This window comes from Tauraco erythrolophus, chromosome 4 (genome assembly GCF_009769465.1).
Source record: "Tauraco erythrolophus isolate bTauEry1 chromosome 4, bTauEry1.pri, whole genome shotgun sequence".
NCBI classification, from domain to species: domain Eukaryota; kingdom Metazoa; phylum Chordata; class Aves; order Musophagiformes; family Musophagidae; genus Tauraco; species Tauraco erythrolophus.
Genome location: NC_141468.1, coordinates 85463073 through 85482063, shown reverse-complemented (window position 1 = coordinate 85482063; position 18991 = coordinate 85463073). Strand labels below are relative to the sequence as shown.

Below are 18991 nucleotides of genomic sequence, written 5' to 3'. Positions count from 1 at the left end.
TTCCCCTTGCATACTTCTTGGCAAGGAAAAAAACCACCATCAATTCTCTCATAGACAGAGCTCATTTACAATCTTCAGGACCAGATGGGGCCGGCACTGGTGACTGTGCTCACAACTGCTGCATTATTTCGAGGGACAATAGAGGGAGTTCTATTTCTCCCATGATTTTAAATTAATTCCATCTGGTCTGACAGCGTCAGACACCAGAAGCTTGCTCACAATGGAGCCACCAGCAGAGCTGGCTGTGGGTAGCTACAGCAGAGCTACACAAAGTAGAGAGAACACAAAGTAGAGCTACAGAAAGAGGTGGCCAAACGGCCAGTGTCAGAGAGAGCAGAGAGACACAGCTCAGCTAGCTGATTTCTCGTCTGTACAGCTTGACACAAACCCTCCCGTTGCTCTGGATCTCTGGAGGATGAGAAGAACACGGAGGAGGAAGAGGTGGGCTGCTTCCATGCTCTGGGCTCCTCCCAGGAGCAGTGTCTGGCAGTGCCTCGCTCCCTCTCTTGCAAACAGCATCAAGCCTGGCTCTCCGCATCTCTTCTGGCTCCCTTCCCGCATGAGTTGCTTTGGCCTCATCGCTGGGGAGTCACAGTTCAATTTTTCCCCTATTTAGACCAAAACTGCCTTTAGTAAAGTGACTAAACAGGAAGTGGTAGGTCAAAGCTCCATCCTTTTCAGCATTAATACAGTTAATCCTACAATGACCGGTTTCTTGTAATTCCCTGTTTCTATTGCTGCTGCTCTGTTTGGTCTCCTGAGGCAGTGAGTCAACACAGGCACCAAATATACACTGTCTCTTACGAGTTCTTGCAAGTCTGCAACTTCCTATCCATTCTGATGAGATTGGGGCAAGGGAGGACAGCTCAGGCTTTGTGGAAGAAAGAGCAGGCAAAGAAGAAAAAAATGTTGGGAAAAAGAGGAGAGAGAGAGAGAAATGGCATGTAAATCCTAGAGATCCTCTGTCTTAGTTAATTACATCCAGCATAAATTTAAACACTCTTTATAGAAAGGCTGTTCTACTTAGTGGTGCAACAAGCAGTTGCCTTACAACAGCCATATGTCCCCTCGTAGGTAGCCACTGAGTCCTACCTGTGCGGTGTGCCATTCTGGTTCTCCTGGGTCTCTTGGAGCCCTCTCCCAACCAGACATAATGCCCAAGGGCAGGCAAAGCTGGAAAGACAAAGGGGAATAATAGTGTATGACTAAGCGGAGATCGCCTGTAGCGGTGACCTGCCCTCCAGGATTTGCTTGAATGACGCATCCAGTTCTCTGCCCAATGTCAAAGCTTTTGACAAGGCTCTGTTCCTCCTGGGGTTGCCTTTGTTCCCACACCCCTCCTCCATTGTGGGTGGTGGGTGTCCTCCTCCCTTTTGCACACTTTTTTCCCCTCTATCATTTCCCCCACAGACCCTGACATCCTGAATGGCGTTTACATGTCAGAAGCCTTGAACCCTATTTTCGTGGACAACTTTGAAAGGGATCCCACGCTGACCTGGCAGTACTTTGGTAGCTCCACTGGATTCTTCAGGCTCTACCCAGGTAGAAGAGCAGAGATCAGCTCCACTCTTTCAGCTCAGCGCAATAGTCTTGCAGGACGGGGTCCAGGCCATGGAAGAGCCCAGTCTGGGAAGGCTGAGGACAGCATGGCCCCATGATGGGCAAGGTGCAGTGAGCAAAACACTCAGTGCATTGGCTGCTGCCACTTAGGCTGAAGGAGTAGTGTTCATGGCAGATATAAACCCCTTTATCCCACATGGACCAGCCCCCCAGGCATGTTGCTCTTGCAATCCCAGAGGAGTCTGCTTGCAGATGTGTGCCTCGGGCAGCCTGCCCTCCAAAAAGCTCCCAAAACACCATGGGTGGGAGGGCTCCCTGCCTCGTGCTCCCCCGTGGATTTTAGTGGCATCCACAGCCTCTCTCCATCTCTGAGGCCAGACATGGCAGAGGCAGCTGGATGCTCTAGCTCATTATCCAGCTGCCGGTTGCGAGCTGCACGTGAGGTCACGGCGCAAGAAAGAGGCCCCATGCTCAGAGGAACAATCGAGATCTTCCACGGCCGTAGCTAGTCCTGGTGGCCCCTTGGTCAGATGGCTGCGTGCCCTTGTTCTGTGACCTGTCCTGTGTTGTGGAACAGAAAAGTAGAGATGACTGTGAATAGTGCCTTTAGCAGGGAATCTGGGACACGTCCCTGTCACTGCCACTGCTTTTTTTGTGCTGTCAACCACCCCTGGGGAGAAAAAGATGTTGTTGAGAACTATGTTAAAGAGGCAGAAAGTTCAAAGTAAGTGCAATTGCTCCCCAAATTTGAACAGACTGTGCCTAGGTACGTTTTGGAATAGAAATTTAATGAACAGTTTACTGAGAACTGCCGAAGACCGTGCAGCTCTGCTTGTGTTTCTGCAGAACGGCCGCTTCTATGGCTGGCCAGACATGCGTGTCCCCACGGGGCAGCTGGGTCTCAGCAGGGAAGAGCAGAAAGGCGGGTGCCTGGGGAGCAGACGCCTGCCTGTCTGTGTGTGTTGATTGCTCCTTTTGCTCCTGCCTTCAGGAATAAAGTGGTTACCAGATGAGAACGGAGTCATCTCCTTTGACTGCAGGAATCGTGGCTGGTAAGAGTTTTGGAGAGACTTGGCCAAAGCACCTTTCTGCCTGCCCCTCTCACTCTTTTCCACAGTGACACTTTGGTGAGCTGCTGATCAGCAGTTACGGCCACACTCTGCTCCTGCGAGAGACGAGGGGGGTATAAATGAAGGCAACAGCCGGTTAGGAAGCCCTACTGCCTGCCAGCACTAGCCTTCCATATGGCATCTAACATGTGCCACATGGAAATTGCCACCAGTCCATCCTTCCTCTGTCCCATCCTCCTTATAATTCTGCAGTTGGAAGGATGGAGCTGTTCAGACTCCAGAAACAGGGGGCCTTTGCTCCATCTACTCAGCATGGCTAAGGGAGGCTTCGGCAATTGTCACTCTCAGCTGAATCTGGGCATATGTCCGCAGCAGGCCCAGCACTTGCCAATGTGGGAAGAGAGATGCTGGGGCTGGCGGGAGAGGCAGGTTGGTAGGAAGGGACCCATCGGATGCCCAGTCTGACCCTGTTGGATAGCTGTGCTCGTGGTGCGTGTTATGATGCTGGCCGCAACGTGTGACAGCAGCACGCCCCACGTTCCTCCTCCCCATATGCTCACCCTGCTTCCTTGTATTCGCCTGTTTACAAAGGTACATCCAAGCAGCTACCTCTCCCAAGGACATTGTCATCATTGTGGACGTCAGTGGGAGCATGAAGGGCCTGCGGATGACCATCGCCAAACACACCATCGTCACCATTCTAGATACTCTGGGAGAGAACGACTTTGTCAACATCATTGCAGTAAGCCTGTCCCCTTTCCAGTGCTGAGTTGTCTTTCTTAAGCCTTATACCAACCCTTCAGTCCCCTTAGCATTACAATGGTGTGACTACAATGCTCAGTATCTGCATTTGACAGGGGATTTAAACTGATTACCCTTGGGAAGTTAGCTTCGTGTGGTCAGCAGGCTCCCTGGAAGATGTCAGCTGTATCTTTTTGCTTACTTAGGGATGTCACTGCAAGAGATAACGAAGTGCTGCAGAGAGACACCTGAGCTAACAGAGACCTGAGCTACTAAATTCACCTAGGATAGCACAGCATGATACTGTGTTTGGCTCCAGCAGCAGTATAATCCTCAGGATAATGTTTCCAGGCTAGAAAATTACCACCATACGCCTTTTTGTGCACCAGCATCCTGCAAGGCTGCAATCCAGTTCGGAGTCAGCCTGCACAGGCCTGCATGGAGTTTGGTCAGGTTGTCTTGGTGTTACTCTCTCCCTCTTTAAGTCCTGGCCAGGATGAGGATGGGCTGGTTACCCACAGAGAACCAGCATCACTGACCACCGAAAGCAAAACTTTTCCATGATCCAAGCCAAGACTTGGGGATTTGTTGCCAGCTTAAAGTAAAATGGTTGCTCACTTCCTAATTTTCAGAGTTAATACAAGCACCATCTCTTTCCCCAGGTTCCTTTCTATAAAAGTTTGCCAGGCCACAGTCGCTGTGATATCAAGTCTACTTTTTGTTGATAGCTTCTTATTGTGTAAGGTGATAGAAACTCCAATGGTGACAGCTCTGTCTTTATATGGCTGGATATATGGAAGAGTGAACAGTCTTTGCAGAAAAATGGAGGGAAATCATTAAAGTTTGAAATATCATCTGTTCTTCAAAAACAATCCCAGAAAGAGCATATAATACATATTTCTTTACTGTACTCACACCCATAACCTCCTCCTAGCTCAACACATTGCAGCCTGACCTAAGCTCCTATTGATCAGCGGAGCATCAGGGGCCTCTTAGCCATGCTTTTAGGAATTATGCTCTTCTGAACCTTGCAGGAAAAGGTTTACACTGGCATGTTTTATGGGCTTCCAGTAAACCCAGCACAAGTCAAAAATATGTGGAAATAGTTTTAGAAGCAAGGCCAGAGGCAGAAGTAATAGATTGTGGAGAAAATGTCTACAGTGTGAGCGCAAAAAAAAGTAACTTTGTATGTGTAGATATGCCCAGATAGGACTCAGCAAAACACCATAATTAAGACATTATTTAAACAAATACGAGATCTATCAAAATTATAATTTGCCACGATCACTACAAACAATTCTTAAGGGAAATATGCATTAAATGACATAATGATCCATATTGTTTTCTGAATATCCAGCTAGGACGTGGACCCCTTTTTGTGAAATTTCTCCCATTAAAACCCCTTTCTTTTCATTTTCTCCTTGCAGTACAATGATTATGTTCATTTTATCGAACCCTGTTTTAAGGGTATCCTGGTCCAAGCAGATAGAGATAACAGAGAGGTGAGTACCAAGCTCCTATCAATGTTATTTGGGTAGATCTCTTCATGTAAGAAGTACACGGGGTTAAGACCTAGCCCAGACTGCTGTGCAAAGCCAGCATGCAGAGGGTGAAGATTCTCCAGCTTTGAAACCCCACGTCCTCCGCCCTCAGAAAGGAGAAAAATCAGCTTTTTCCTGGTGAATGCGTGCTCAGCCTGGCCCAATCCTTCACCGGGGTGGACTGCCAGCGAGATTTCTCTGGTGAGGGGTTTTGTTGCTCTGATCCAGGAGGCCTCAGCAGCCCCGAGGTGGTCAGCCTGAATCCAGCTGCTCCACCACCTTCTGGGCTGACTTGTATTTTTAATCTCTTCTTACTGTTTTTTTTTTTCCCCTTCCTTTTTCTCTCTATATTAATACCACAGAGGTAGCACATCCTTCCATGTCTTCAACAACCAGATTTCTCTCCGAATTTCTTTCCCAGCTTAGCCCTGGGTCACAGAGTACGACTCCAGAGGATGATGTCTCCTGCAGTGTTTCCCAAAGGATCCCCAAGCCTTTTAGACACTGTCTTGCAGAGAGCACTCTCTGAGAGTTTCATTTACAACCAGATCGATGGCTCTTAAGTAGCAGACAAGCATCCTAATTTTTCCTTTTTCCTAATCCTGTTACTCTTGCATGCACGGGAATGTTTTTTACCTGAAGGGCTGGATAAAGGAAAGTCCAATTTCTAATAGTTTTGTCCTTTGTGTGATGTTTCATGGACTGCCAAGGGTTCACAGCCCACTGGCTGAGAAATGCAGTCCTGCTGCGGCTGCGTGGGCAAAGGTGTTACACGGTGGCACTGCCAATGGAGGGGCCGCTTGGCTTTCCCACCTCCATCCGTCACGGCGTGGCACTGCCCTGCCAGCAGTGGAGAAGGGTCAGCAGCCCAGTGGCACAGACTTTTCCAGGTGACCCTTTCCTCCTCCAGTCAAAGGCAGCACCCTGCCTGCAACTCATTCCTGCCTTTTTTCCCCCCCTCTCTCCTTGCCAGCACTTCAAGCAGCTGGTGGACGAACTGCAGGCAAAAGGAGTGGGGACTGTGAACAAGGCTTTGACGGAGTCCTTCAAAATCCTGAGGGAGGTAAGAGAGGTGGTGCCAATACTTGCATCGGGCACAAGCGTCCCTGCCCACCCCTTCTTTCCCCTCTACATCTAATGACCTAGCACATCCCTCAGGGTGCTGCAGGGGGGAGCTGGTATGAGCTGATCTCACGGGCCCCAAATTTGCGACAAGCAGCATGCTGGGGTCACATGGCTTTGGGAAGGTGTCGGTTTGTGGGTGACACCCTGGGGCTGCTGAACCTTGCCCAGGAGGGATCAGGAGCCAGCAAGGCTGTGGCCTCATCAGTGTTTCCTTAACGAGCCCCACAACTGGGCATCACCCGGGCACCTTGGTTGTAGATGGTGGCAATAAAATACAACTGATCAGCTGAGGGCAACAATTCTGGTCATAAGTGATGTTATTAGTGAGCCTTGGTAAGCAGATGATGATGAAGACATGAAAGATTATTCTCAGGCTTCGGATTTATTCCAATGTCAGTTTACTGATGTCAGTGCTTGGGGAAGAAATCACAAGTGCAGGAGCATTAATCAGTCATGATCACGTCCTGCGATAAGAATCGGAAATGATTCATTGCCTTCTGCGAACAACTGGGACTTCAGCAGCCTGGAGGTAAACATACGACTTCGCTCTGTTTGTTAAGGAATGTTACCAAAAAAAAAGCATCAAGAATCAGCTGAACACCCGCACCTCCTCCTGGCATTGTCTACAGTGGGGTTGGCCTGAAGATACCAGTGCCACCTGCCAAGTGCTCGTATGCTTTAAGAGCTCTCTGAAATGTTCTCTGAGAGCTTCTTAGATCGATATCAGTAATAGAGGAGGAAAAGGGTTTCCATCCATGTGCCCTGAAACAAATCTGTGCTGCTGCAGTCATGCAGGGGGTGACTTTGGTGGAATTAGCCACCTCCTTCCCATCAGACAAAATTCACATTCTCAGCTTGCAATCGTAGCCTCACTCCTCGCAGTCTGTCCTGCTATTGTTCTCAGGAGCATACGCAAGAGAATGGAAATGAAAATTGCTACATCACACTGATGAAACAGGCTTTGCTGATTACAATAGACAACCAGTAATAATATCTGTAATGAAAGTGACTGCAAAATTTCCCTGGTAATTTTCCTCAGTCCAATTGCTCATAGAATTAATAGCGCAGCAGAGACCTGCTCAATGAGGTATGAGTAGCAGAGAGGGGGTGAAGAAGAGCTCGATCTCTCACCGTCTTTGTTTTCCTCCATTATGTTCTGGGGTAGACAGGGCATATTGTAATCCGTGACGCAATTTGGAAAACAGCTTCAGGAGAAGAGTTAGCCAGAGCCTCCCCTGCCTCTCTCTGCCACGCTCAATAAACCACTTAAATGTTCTATTTCAATTTAGCCACACACCAAGTGGTTTCAATAAAATGTGCGTCTCGGGGAAGCCGTGGTCTTAAGCATACATTTATAAAGTGCTTCAAAATTCTCAGGCATCAAGTACTATCTTTCGAGCCCCTTTCTTGTTTGTCAAGTTTTAGTCTATCTCACTGCCATCTTCTTTGTTTCAACAAGCTTGGCACGTCTTGTCCTCTCGCCCTTTTCCTGGAGGATTTATATACCCCTTTTTGTTCTGGCTGCTGCTCTGCTCACGGCTGCTCCCAGGCTGGCTGCCTTCCCTGAAACTCCATCCTCCCAACAGTATGGAAGTGCTGCAGCTGAGAGCTATCGAGTGCTAAGCAGAGCAGAATAATTACCTTCCTTGTTTTACACACCCTAGTCCTCTTAACGCGACGTAAGGCAGCAGCTACGTTGCTTCCGACACTGTCACGTTGCTAATTCCTATCCAGCTGATCTGCCTCTGCGGTATTCCTTTCCAGCCAGTGTTCAGCCTGCTGTTTGGTGTTTGAGCTTCTGACTATCCTTTCCAACGTGCATCGATTGTAAAGATATTTATGTCTTTCAAGACATGCCAAATAGATGTGTGTACATATATACGTGTGCAAACACCTCCCATTAATCCTGAGAGTCATATGTATTCATATATTATATATGAATCTTTTATCATGGAATCATAGAATGGTTTGGGTTGATAATACAAAATCTGTGGCTCTTATGGGTCCTTCTTTCTCAGGATCCACTCAGAATAAGTAGCTATTTTGAAAGCTGATGTTTTTCTGACCCTGTGGAGGAAAAGAAACCCCAAGTTCTGCTCTCTGAGGCCACCTTGGAACGATGGCTCCTCTTAACACCAGACTCAAGCTGGTCTACTGGTGCCTTGGCTCACTGCTGAAATGAGGAATTACATAAATTTTGAGGTTAATTATGAGTAGGTCATTCCAAAATGGCTATAGGTGAAAAAAAGGGGTGAAACTGGTAACAAACCGGATTTCAGTGAGATGTAAAATTCTGTGTAACTTGAGCGAACTGGTATCATAAAAAGAATGAACCCATCTGCCAGAGTAACCAAGGAGTTTGTGGCCTCTTATGCCCCACCTGTGTGGGGAAGAGTTTCATTTGCACACTCACAAGAGGACTGTGTTACTAGTTTTTCTAGCTACGTGCTAAATGTTTAAGGACAATTTGCCCATCTAATTTCCTCCCTTCTTGTAAGACATGTTTTCTGCTGATTCCCTCTTTGTCCTTTGGAATCTTGTATAGTCCCAGTCAGGTCTCAGCCCATGAGACAAGTAGTTTAGCAACACCTTCTGCAGTTCTTGCCCTTCCTGCTGAGCACAGATTATTGAAATGCTTTCAATTAGCTTTTTCTTTAATTCAACCACTTTGTGACCCTGCCTGTAATTCATTCATTCTTTTCTTTGGTTCTTATCGCTTCAGCATGTACCCAGCCGTTACAATATTGCCCTTTTGCTGATGAAGTGTGGAGGCTATAAAGCATCTCTGCCTGACCATTTCCCTCTTTTTTTTATCATCTGGCAACATACTCCTTTTACTCTCTTTCTTGCTTCTCCTCTGAATGTTTTCTTGATTCCACTCACAATTTTATGGACCTGGATTCTGCAGCATATTTTTCAGGATATGCAAAGCTCAGTATTTCCTGTTTAGCAGTTTAGGCCATTTTGCTTACTGCCATCTCTCATTTCCTTCTCTACTGCTACTTTTCTCCCCATGAGATGCTTTCCACTAAGTTTGAATTCTCAGTAATTCTGGAGGCCACTCCGGAGGCAGGTCTGGATAAGAACAGGGCAGGAGGAGACGGAGAGGGGCTGCTCAGTCATCTGGCCAGATGTGTGGCCTGAACATCACTGAGCTATGCTGATGTTCCTATTGCTTCACTAGCAACTCTGTGCCAGGCTATAACTGCAAAGCAAATGGCAATGAGCAAACAAGAGAGTACAAGAGACTATGACCCTGAATTAATTAGATCATGCCTGTTACTCCTGGCAACGTGACCAAAGTCATACAGGAGAATACGTAGCTCCATGCCTCATTCATCAACCGCAGCTCTAGCCTGCATCTCTTCAGACGTATGTTCTGTGGACACCTTGTTCGTCATCTCCCCTTCTTTCGCGTTGCTGAGACTTCAGTCAGAGTGGGGAATTATGCTCAGAGCTTGAAGTGAATGCTGCCAGATCATTTGCTACAGCTGCAGCCAGCCACAAAAGGACCTAAAAATCAGGGATTACCTCTTGTTCGTTTGTTTTCTAAATCTGTCTTTTAAATCTCTGTTTCTATGACACTGATGATCTCATTTTCCCTGTTGAAAATATCATCTAGTCCTGTAATTAGGAGATTGCTGGTTCTGATACAGCATCTAATTTCTCAGTATCTCAGTATTATGAGGTCTGAAGTAAGCTACATGAAGAGATGTCTTAAGAAGTTTGATGAAATGGTGGTTGACCTTAATTAAGTGTTAATTTAATAGTCATCTAAACAAAACACATAGATTGCAATAGTCTGGAATAAGCTGCTTTCGTAACTACGAGGTTGACATATCTGTGATCTGAACCTCCTTCTGACAGCATCCTCTGCATCATTGCCACCCTGTGCCTCCTAATGGACGCTCACACTAGCCGTTCTTCCTGCTAATCTGCACACAGTTGATCTCTGTCCTAAGAATAGCTCCCTTGAGCTTTTTCCTACCTGATGGTCTGCAGCAGAATCCTACGCGGCTGTCAACCCCTTTTTCCCCGTTCTTTTGCACCGAAGAGCATCCTGTGCTTGTTCCTGTTGTGCACCCTCAGCCTTTGCCTTGGAGTTTCCTTTCTGAGCAAGGGGCACTTGTGCTCTGACCGCTCTTGGAGCTCCAGTTACCCCGTAGCTGGCACTGATGGAGTTTTTTTCCATGGTACAAAGTGTAGAAGTTTTTGGACCACTGGAAACATCAGACCTTGAGGACTCTATGAAGAAAGACATGGGAGATCCCCACTGCTGGGTTGGCATGACTGCAGCAGCAGACGTAGAGTCCGTCGCCCCTCTGAACGTGCTGCTCTGGTGATAGGAAAGAGGAGGAGCATGCCTAGCCCCTCATCCTGACTCAGTAGTTCACATGGATGTTTTCCCTGAGAACAGCTAGAAATGACCTTATTACACCACCCTTCCCTCTCGTGATCATCCGTACTGATTCCAGCCAGTGATACAAGAAACGGGGTGAGATGGGTTCGTACGTGTGGTCATTCAGAAGCTGTTGAATCCATGCTTACTGCAGTAGAGCAACAGGTACTTCAGTGATACTTCAGCATACTTCCACTCTACCTTAAACATCACTCATGCACAGACAACAGATCATCTGTCATTACAGTGTACGGCCTTTGTGTCCGGCACGTTCATAACCTATTCCAGCTCTGACGGCAGTAGCCTTCTTTTTCATGCGTTCCTGCTCTTCTCTGCTATTTTTTTTTGGCAGATTGATGGATTTACCCTGAAATAATGAGTCTGATTTCCCCCTCCTCTCACATTTTCTGCCATAAAAAGTGACAGTTATTGCTGTCAAATCAGAATTGCAGTGTTTATGGTCTGTCTATAGTCATTTTGCATAAACGAATGTGACTGTGCAAGATGTGAGGCAGAAGGGAATCGCAACCTTCCTCCACAGCACTTTTCTTCTTATTATTTTACTTCTGTAAAGCCTCCTGTGTCCAAATGTGCTAAGAAGGGCTGTATAAATAATAAAAAAAATTGAATGCATTATACACAGTCCTGATTTAAGCAGAGCTCTTTCTAAGCACAGTGTGAGATTTGCATGGAGTCAGGATCTGGCCCATCATGGATAAATACACTGCAATTACTCCAAAAATGGCCTGTGCTGAGATAACGAGTGCTCTTCCTCTCTGTTTGTAGTTCAGAGATGCCGGTCAAGGAGGCTTGTGTAACCAAGCTATCATGCTGATCACAGATGGAGCAGTGGAGGATTATGAAGCTGTGTTTGAAAAATACAACTGGCCAGATCGGAAGGTTTGTCTGGGAAGTGATAAATAGAAAGGGTGAGGAAAGGTGCTGTCCTGCTATGGTGGGAATAGAAGAGCACGAGCCAGAACAACGGGCAGAGAGGAGCATTCACATCCTCCAATGACCCTGTGCATCCAGCTGTAAACACCAAATAAAGCTGCCAGGCAGGAGCCTGCTGCAGTATTTTAGAGGTGGTAGGATCACAAAGGGTTATCTGTAGGACAGTGAAGATTTTTTTTATTCATACACTTTGTTTTCTAAAGGTATGAGCAATAAAAATATTCTCCTGATGAGATGATAAAGACTGAAATGAGTATTTAAAAATTAATAAATAAATAAATTGCAAAGATTTTTAATCCCATCCAGGACTGTTTACAATCGATACTGTTTGGGAAAGGTTTGGCTATTACCAGTTCTTATGGAGGGCAGGGGAATGACCCAGACAACCTGTCTAGGTGCCTTCCAGTCCTATTTACATTGAGACCTGTGACTAGAGGCTCGTACTAGCAGAGCACACTGTGAAAGTGGGATGGACCATGGCCTGTCCTAAACCCTCCTGATTTATTTGTTTACTTCTTCCCAGCTAGCAGCAATGTACAAAGGGAGAGAAGCAGGCTGCTGAGAGATCAGAGCATGGGGCTGTAAAAGCAGTTTATTGACTCTTTTGACTCAGGATTGACTCTTTTGTTGTTGGTCAAACACGAGAGATGGTGAAGCTTTCTCTAAATGATTCTTGCAGCCAGCTCTTCCCCTGGGTGAAGGATTCTGGTGAGCTATAAACCTCTCTGCATGCCGTTGCTGAGTGCCTGGCAGAGCTGCTATCATAAAAACAAACAGGATTTGCACTTCTGCCTTGTTATTCGGATGATCCCGGGTGCTACTTGGCTTTCTGGGCTTCTTGTAATTGGAAATTAAGTTCCAGGCCACAAAATGCAAAACAAATGGAGCAAGAGGCTCCTGTCTCCATGTGAAGGCAGAGCTATTGCTGTGCACCACGGATGGGCGTTCACCCCAGCATATAGCAGGACGCCAGACCTCAGTTATTTGGATTTGGTAGCACATTACAGCCTAATTCTTCTGTCTTTGTGTTCCTGTTCCCAGGTCCGGGTTTTCACTTACCTCATTGGACGGGAGGTCACTTTTGCTCCCAATGTGAAATGGATCGCCTGCAACAACAAAGGTACCGTACAGGAATGGGAATGTCACACATTTCACACGTGGGCTGCAGCCATGATGGGGCTCTGGACCCTTCTAAGCCTTCTCCATGACAGCTGGGGCTCCTGAGCCCTTGGCCGGAAGATGACCTAAGGAAAACTCGGAGCCTGCTAGTCCACGTGAAGCGTGCCCGCGTCCAACTAACACAAGTCCCCCGTGCTGAGCCACCACATTTTCCTGTCATGGTGCCAAGGGACGCTGTGACCGAGATTAATGCTGGCTGTAGTCCACCTAAGTCCCTATGCTTATTGTGTCCCAGTTGCCGGCTTTTGACAATCTGTCTAAACCTCTGTCAGAACGCCTGACATCTTTTGGCTGAGATGTAAAACGAGCATCACTTCTCTAAAGATTTTACAGCATTTTTCACAAGATCTGTGGGTTATCTCCTATATCCTGGCCAAATTCTTTGTGTGCCAGTGGTTTCACTGAGGTACCAGAATAGCTTGTTAATCCCACCCCAAAAACCAATATTCTTTCTAGCTGGCATGAATGGGAAAAATCCATTCAGAGTAGGTGAGTCACCTCCGTGTGTTTGGGGGCAGTTAGCCCTTTAAGAGTCTGCAAGGGTAAAGGAAGAGAGGAAGGAAAAAAAAGTCTTCCCTGTTGGGGCATGGCTTGGCTTCACTGTGCCTGGAGATAGTCAGCAATGCTTGCTACACCAGTATCCTCCTTAAACAGGGAAAGGAAGGGAAGTCTGAAGTTGTGGGTGGCTAGCTAAGGTATATCGACTCTTCTACTGTCTGAGCAGTGGCTCCAGCAGAAAATGAAATGCATGGGTGCATTTGCTGCTGAAAATAACGGACAGACAAGAGTTGCTGGCCTGCAGAATGTGAGCTGGGGATGTTCAAGGCTCAAACGTTTGTCTATTAGCACTACGAATCATACGTAACATTTTCAGGTTTTGTTAGATAAAAAAAATGGATTTCAGGTTGCATATTCAGCCGCCATGTGGTTACTGACAGGGGATTCATGGTGCTGTTGGTTAACCATAAAATGTGAGAATGGATTCTCCTGAATAACCAGGGAACAAAAATATGCTCTTTGAACTTAAATTCACTGATTTTGGTTCTCCTGTTTCAGTATAGGTCTTGTAGTCCTTGTCTTCAAGCACAGTAAATCTGTTTCCACATCACAAAGCTTATCAGATCTCCATGAGCCCTTTCACACATGGCAGTGTTTTCCTAGTGATAACAAAAGTTTTCCATTCGTCTGACATACTCCATTCTATATCAAGTACAACCAACCAGTTGCGTGTGGTGAGAAGCAGGACAAGAGTCCTTGAGAGATTACACTGTGTTAGCATTTCTAACCAGTTAAGCAGCTAGTTTCAAGGACCTTCTGATAACTTATTTCTTCCCCTGTACTCCTTGTTGCAGTGTTAGATTGTTATGGGTCCGTCTGCAGGGAGAAAGCTCTGGAAATAGGTAGCTTAGATACAGTCTTAGACATCCAATTTTCTAGCTTTGCACAAACACTCACTTAAAAATACAGAAGACGTGTTAGAAGAGTGACTCATATCTCTGTTTCTCCATGAAGGCTACTACACTCAGATCTCCACACTGGCAGATGTCCAGGAGAACGTGATGGAGTACCTGCACGTGCTCAGCCGTCCCATGGTCATTAACCACGACCATGACATTATTTGGACTGAAGCCTACATGGACAGTGCGGTAAGGACCTACAGCACAAGCCTTTAGTCAGCAAACGGTAGGGCCTATGGCCCAAACTGGCAAAGGTGTTGGACACCAAGCTAATGTGTTAGGCATACAACTAGTCCCAGCATCCCATCTAAATATCTTACATGTATCAGAACCGAATAAAGTCCTGAAGCTTATGTAAACCCAGGAGTTGGTTGATTGGTAGAAATTACGGGTCTCTGGCTCTGTTGAGACAGACGACATTTCTTTTCTGCTCACTCCTGGAGTGGAGATGTGTATGTAGAAAGGAAGGACAAAGGAGTAGATTGACGCTGAAGGAGCCTTCCCTTGCACTTCCCCAAACAGATGGTGTTCCTCAGTCTTCGCCTCCATCCCCTTCTACATCGCAGAAAGTTGCAGTTCTGTGGGGGCTCTCTGTGCTTTCAGGGAGATAGTTTTTTTCCTACACTGGACTCTTCACCCCTGAGAAGTGTCTGTGTGTGGCAGTTAGAGCCCACCAGAAGTCAGATTGCCCTCTTCCAGAAACAAACCTGAGGTCTCAAGACTGTTTATAATATCCAAAGGGAAAAATCTTGTAGAAAAATTGAGAATGTTTCCACACACACAATCGCACCTTGGAACTGAAGTTATGAGCCTAGGTCTGACCAGCAGCAGCTTTAGGGTGTCTGCCACTACCCCTGAGAGAACCCACAGTTTTCAGATTTAAGGTTCATGGTGAAAAACCACGAACTTTCTGAGCTGGAGTAAAACTAGAGGTACTGAGCTTAGCTTTGTAGCAGGAAACATGCAAGTCCAGGTCACACGTGGTGGTGCTTGATGCTGTGTTCAGTCAAGACCACACAAACCCCAAGAAATACCATCAAGGCAGCCAGGCTTGCACCATCGTGGTGCACAGGTGCTGTGCTCTCATAGGAAGAGACTGTCCCTCACCTTTGTGCCATGGCTGACCATTGAGGCTGCAGCCGTGGCACAATAGCTCTATGAAGGTGACATGGGGATGTCTTCTACTGCAGGAGCTGTGCCAAGTGAGAGCTGGGGACGTGGTACTGGAGTGTGCTAAATAAAACCTTCAGAAATGCTACTAGCTACCCAACAAGTTTATTCTAAAAGTAGATATGCCACCCCAGCGCTGGTGTATGGTGTCACGTTTCCCAGGGCAGCCACAGGGATTTGTTTGCTGGGCTTTTTTGGCTCCATCTCTTTTCTTATCTCTTGGCTTGGCTTGCCATCCTCTTCCTCCGCTCCAAGCTCTCCCATCTTTGATTCCTTCCTCCATTCATGTACTCATTCATCTCTTCATCCGTGTCTCTCACTAGCTGCCACAGTCTGAGGAGGTAACTGCACCCCTGTGTTTCGTGAGCGTGTTGTTTCCCTTGCAGTGCCAGTGCTCACAGCCACAGCTGGCCCGTACATCTGGAAGGGGGGTGGGGGCTGCAGCACTGAAGGAACCCTCTTACACTGGGAAGGAGAGGAAATGCCGGATGTACTGGAGAGCTGTGCTGTGCTGTTGGTTCAGAGTAGGTAGGGATGTCTGTGTTGTGCTGTAGCGTAGTTCACCAAATCTCTTTTTAGATACGTCCGGCAAGTGCCGGAGAAGTTTACTTGGTATGTGTTGGTGTGAGTGCTGCTGTGAATGGGACGTTTCCATACAGAATCAGCCAGAGCAGTGACTCAAGATACCAGGCTCAAATTTCCATCGAGAAACTGCACAGATTATTGACTGGCTCCTTTATGGCTCCTAGAGTGTACAGTAATGGAGACAGGAAGTCATTTCTTGCCTTGCTACTTACTTGACCAAATAAGAGATGGAAGGAGAATGCTACCGGCATCAAGTGATTAGGTCCTTTTGATAGCTAGGCCTGTCTGGGAGACTCCTTTGCATGTGTCTTGCCTGTTTTACTCCCTTTTGTGTGTGTTTTTAGAGCATCTGTCTTCTGCAGTACTGGGGGCACCTGTCACCCTGTTACACGTGCATGTCCTGCATTCCCAGTAGAGATAGCTCACCGCGTTGTATCCGTTTGGATCATTATTTTGTCTCTGTTTTTCCTAAGCTTATATGCTTGAGTAACAAGTATATACAAGCAAGATCAGTGTGTATCTGTGCCTTTTAAATATTTGCTTGTGGTGTTTCTCATTCGTGGTATTCGAGTGTTTGCCATATAGATGATGTCTCATTTGTGCTTCTGCTCGTGTTTGTGTTGCTTTTCTCTAACCTGTGCTCCTTGTGTTGTTGGTTTTTACACTTGTTGCGTAAGCGCTCACGTCTACTCTCCCAATGCGTGGTGGGTATAAATTGTGCCACCACTTCTACAGGTTCCTGTCTCTTCATTAAAACAGCTCTTAATTTCTCCTGCTTCAACACATATCACTGGCTTTCATCCCAGCCTCATCACCCCACACGAGCAGGCATCCATCCCACGATCCTCTTGGATAAAGAGTATTGAAAAGTGCTGCCCTCTATTTTCAGAGGGGTGTTGGAGGCAAGGAGGTGGCTAATTATAATCGACATCTGGGGTTCTTGGGAATTCCAGTGCCTTTTGCGCGGGTTATCTGCAGTATTGCATTTGCTAATGCGCAGCTCGTTGTTCTGTGGCAGCTCTTTGCATCTCAGGCTCAAAGTCTGTTGCTCATGACAACGGTGGCTATGCCAGTCTTCAGCAAAAAGAACGAGACGGTGAGTGCGATGTGGGCTTTGCTCTCCTTCCAGACAGCAGAGGTGAAAGGATGCAGTGGACCTTTGCAGGGTTTTAAAGCTGACAGGTCTCTGAAAGAAGAGCTGGCCGTTAGGGACTGCGGTAGACCTCTGGCAGGATGTGCAGTTGATAAGTTATCTGACAAAATGAGAGTCTGTCATTTCCCCTGAATGCTGTTTCTTCAAAACACCCCTTAAATATGACACTTCTCCCTGTTTTATCCCTTCCATTTTCAAACCTAGCCTAATTCACAGACCCATAAAGTTTCAGCCTGGAAGAGATCATTACCTTGTCTAGTCTGTGCACTTTATTGCAGACCTTTATGTTTCATATAGACGGTCCTTCATGAGCCTCATAACCTGTGTTTGGCAAAAGTGTCATTGAAGAAAGGCATCCAGCCCTGACCTCTCCATTGTGATTTCTCACTCTCTGTTAAAAACTGGTGTCTAAATTCCACTTTCAATTTGTTTGGCCTCACCTTCCTGTCATAATGGCTTTCTCTGCTAGATGAAAAAGCCTGTACCCTTCGGTATCTTCTCCTAGGAAGCATCTTCTACACTGCAATAAAGTCAAACTTGTCTATCTTTTGACAAGATAAAAAGGTTGACCAATATAGATGTCTTTGATAAGGGCATTTCCTCTGGGTTTTGAAACCCTTTCGACACTCTTTTCCATACAATTTCTAGTTTCTTAGCACCTGTTTAAATTGGTGGACAGTACCTTACCATTGCTGTACAAGGGATAAACTCTTCATCCAGGTCCTACAAACAATTGTCTGCCTTCTCCACCTGAGGCCGGCCTTAACCTGTATTAGCACAGCGCAGCAGTGGGAGCCTGTGTCTCATTTTTCCATCAGACTCCCCAGATGCTTATTAAACAACCAGTTCCCCATTCCATGAGAATTTCCTGCATTCCTTTTTCCTATGTTAACGATTTTGTATTTGACATTTGTTTTAGTTGGCCCAAATTATCAACCGACCCATGCTGTTCTGCAGGATTGCCTTGCCCTTACCGTTGTTTACACATATTAAATGCAGGGTTTTGCCCTCAAAACTCGTCATGATTTTATATTATTTCTGAATTATAATCAGAAATGCTGACTAGTATTGGGCAGAAATGCTCTTCTACATAAACACTGGAGCAAATCCTTGAGACTTTTTGAGGTATGTTGGTTGGTTTTGAATGGATATATTCATACAACCCTAGAGAGAACATGTGAGAGACTAGCAGGAAGCCAATAACGTGTATTCAGGTAGAGAGCTACCAAAGTTTTCCTTCTGAAAATGGATTCTCCTTTGTTTTTAAGCGATCTCATGGCATTCTCCTGGGTGTGGTGGGCTCTGATGTACCACTGAGGGAGTTGTTAAAACTTGCTCCACGGTATAAGGTAAGCTTGAGATAACCAATTTGTTGTTTTGCACAGCAAAGTCACTAGTCCTTCTTCCATGGGCATGACTGAAAAATCATTCCTCTGTCTGTAGGAAACACTATGAACATAAAGCAAGAGATCTTGGATATGGTGATGTGTGGTTTCTATAACAGCACTTGTGAAATCATTCACTACTAGAAGCTCTTAGGCTGCTTCAGAAACATAAGGACTGGATGATCCAGAGGACAGGCAACAGGTCATGGAGCCTTTGCATCTTGGTGGTCACCAACCTAGATCCCTCAGAGATGATAGGGATCTGATAGCCTATGGCAGCCTGTTAAAAATTTGATATCCAGTTCCCAGTGGACAAAAGCTGCCATGCCAGCTGGCAAAAAATAAACTGTCAATATTCTTAGTAGAAAAACTGAGGGCTGAATGGACTGTGGAGGGCAAACTTATCTGTCATGCCTAGAGGTTCCTTTCTCCAGATCAGCATGAAGATTTCTTGGCAGGACAGTGTACAGAAAGTTAGCTCTCACTCGCTTGTGCTGTACCTAGGTATGAGTATATTTGACCTCCAGAATTGTTAGTCCAACAACTTTTCATTAGTTCTGTGTTAAATATATCTAAAAAAATGTTAATCCATAAGAAACTCCCCCAGAGATGCACTGTTTCGTTTGGTTTCTGCTGTAAATTCTGTGCAGTGACCTTTTTTTTCAATCAGTC

At 46.2% G+C, this 18991-nt stretch overlaps 1 protein-coding gene across 2 annotated transcripts in view; it reads left to right on the top strand.

Moving 5' to 3' along the window:
• Positions 1-18991, top strand: part of CACNA2D4 (calcium voltage-gated channel auxiliary subunit alpha2delta 4) — a 126007-nt gene that overhangs the window by 18508 nt on the left and 88508 nt on the right. The window contains exons 6-16 of one of the 2 annotated variants that reach the window (XM_086610630.1): positions 1411-1542; positions 2552-2612; positions 3222-3372; positions 4799-4873; positions 5886-5975; positions 11223-11336; positions 12432-12510; positions 14082-14215; positions 15520-15537; positions 16800-16877; positions 18203-18283. In XM_086610630.1, the coding sequence (XP_086466756.1) occupies positions 1411-1542; positions 2552-2612; positions 3222-3372; positions 4799-4873; positions 5886-5975; positions 11223-11336; positions 12432-12510; positions 14082-14215; positions 15520-15537; positions 16800-16877; positions 18203-18283 (1013 nt within the window). The remainder of the gene's footprint in view (positions 1-1410; positions 1543-2551; positions 2613-3221; positions 3373-4798; positions 4874-5885; positions 5976-11222; positions 11337-12431; positions 12511-14081; positions 14216-15519; positions 15538-16799; positions 16878-18202; positions 18284-18991) is intronic. The other variant, XM_086610631.1, reaches the window with a different exon arrangement.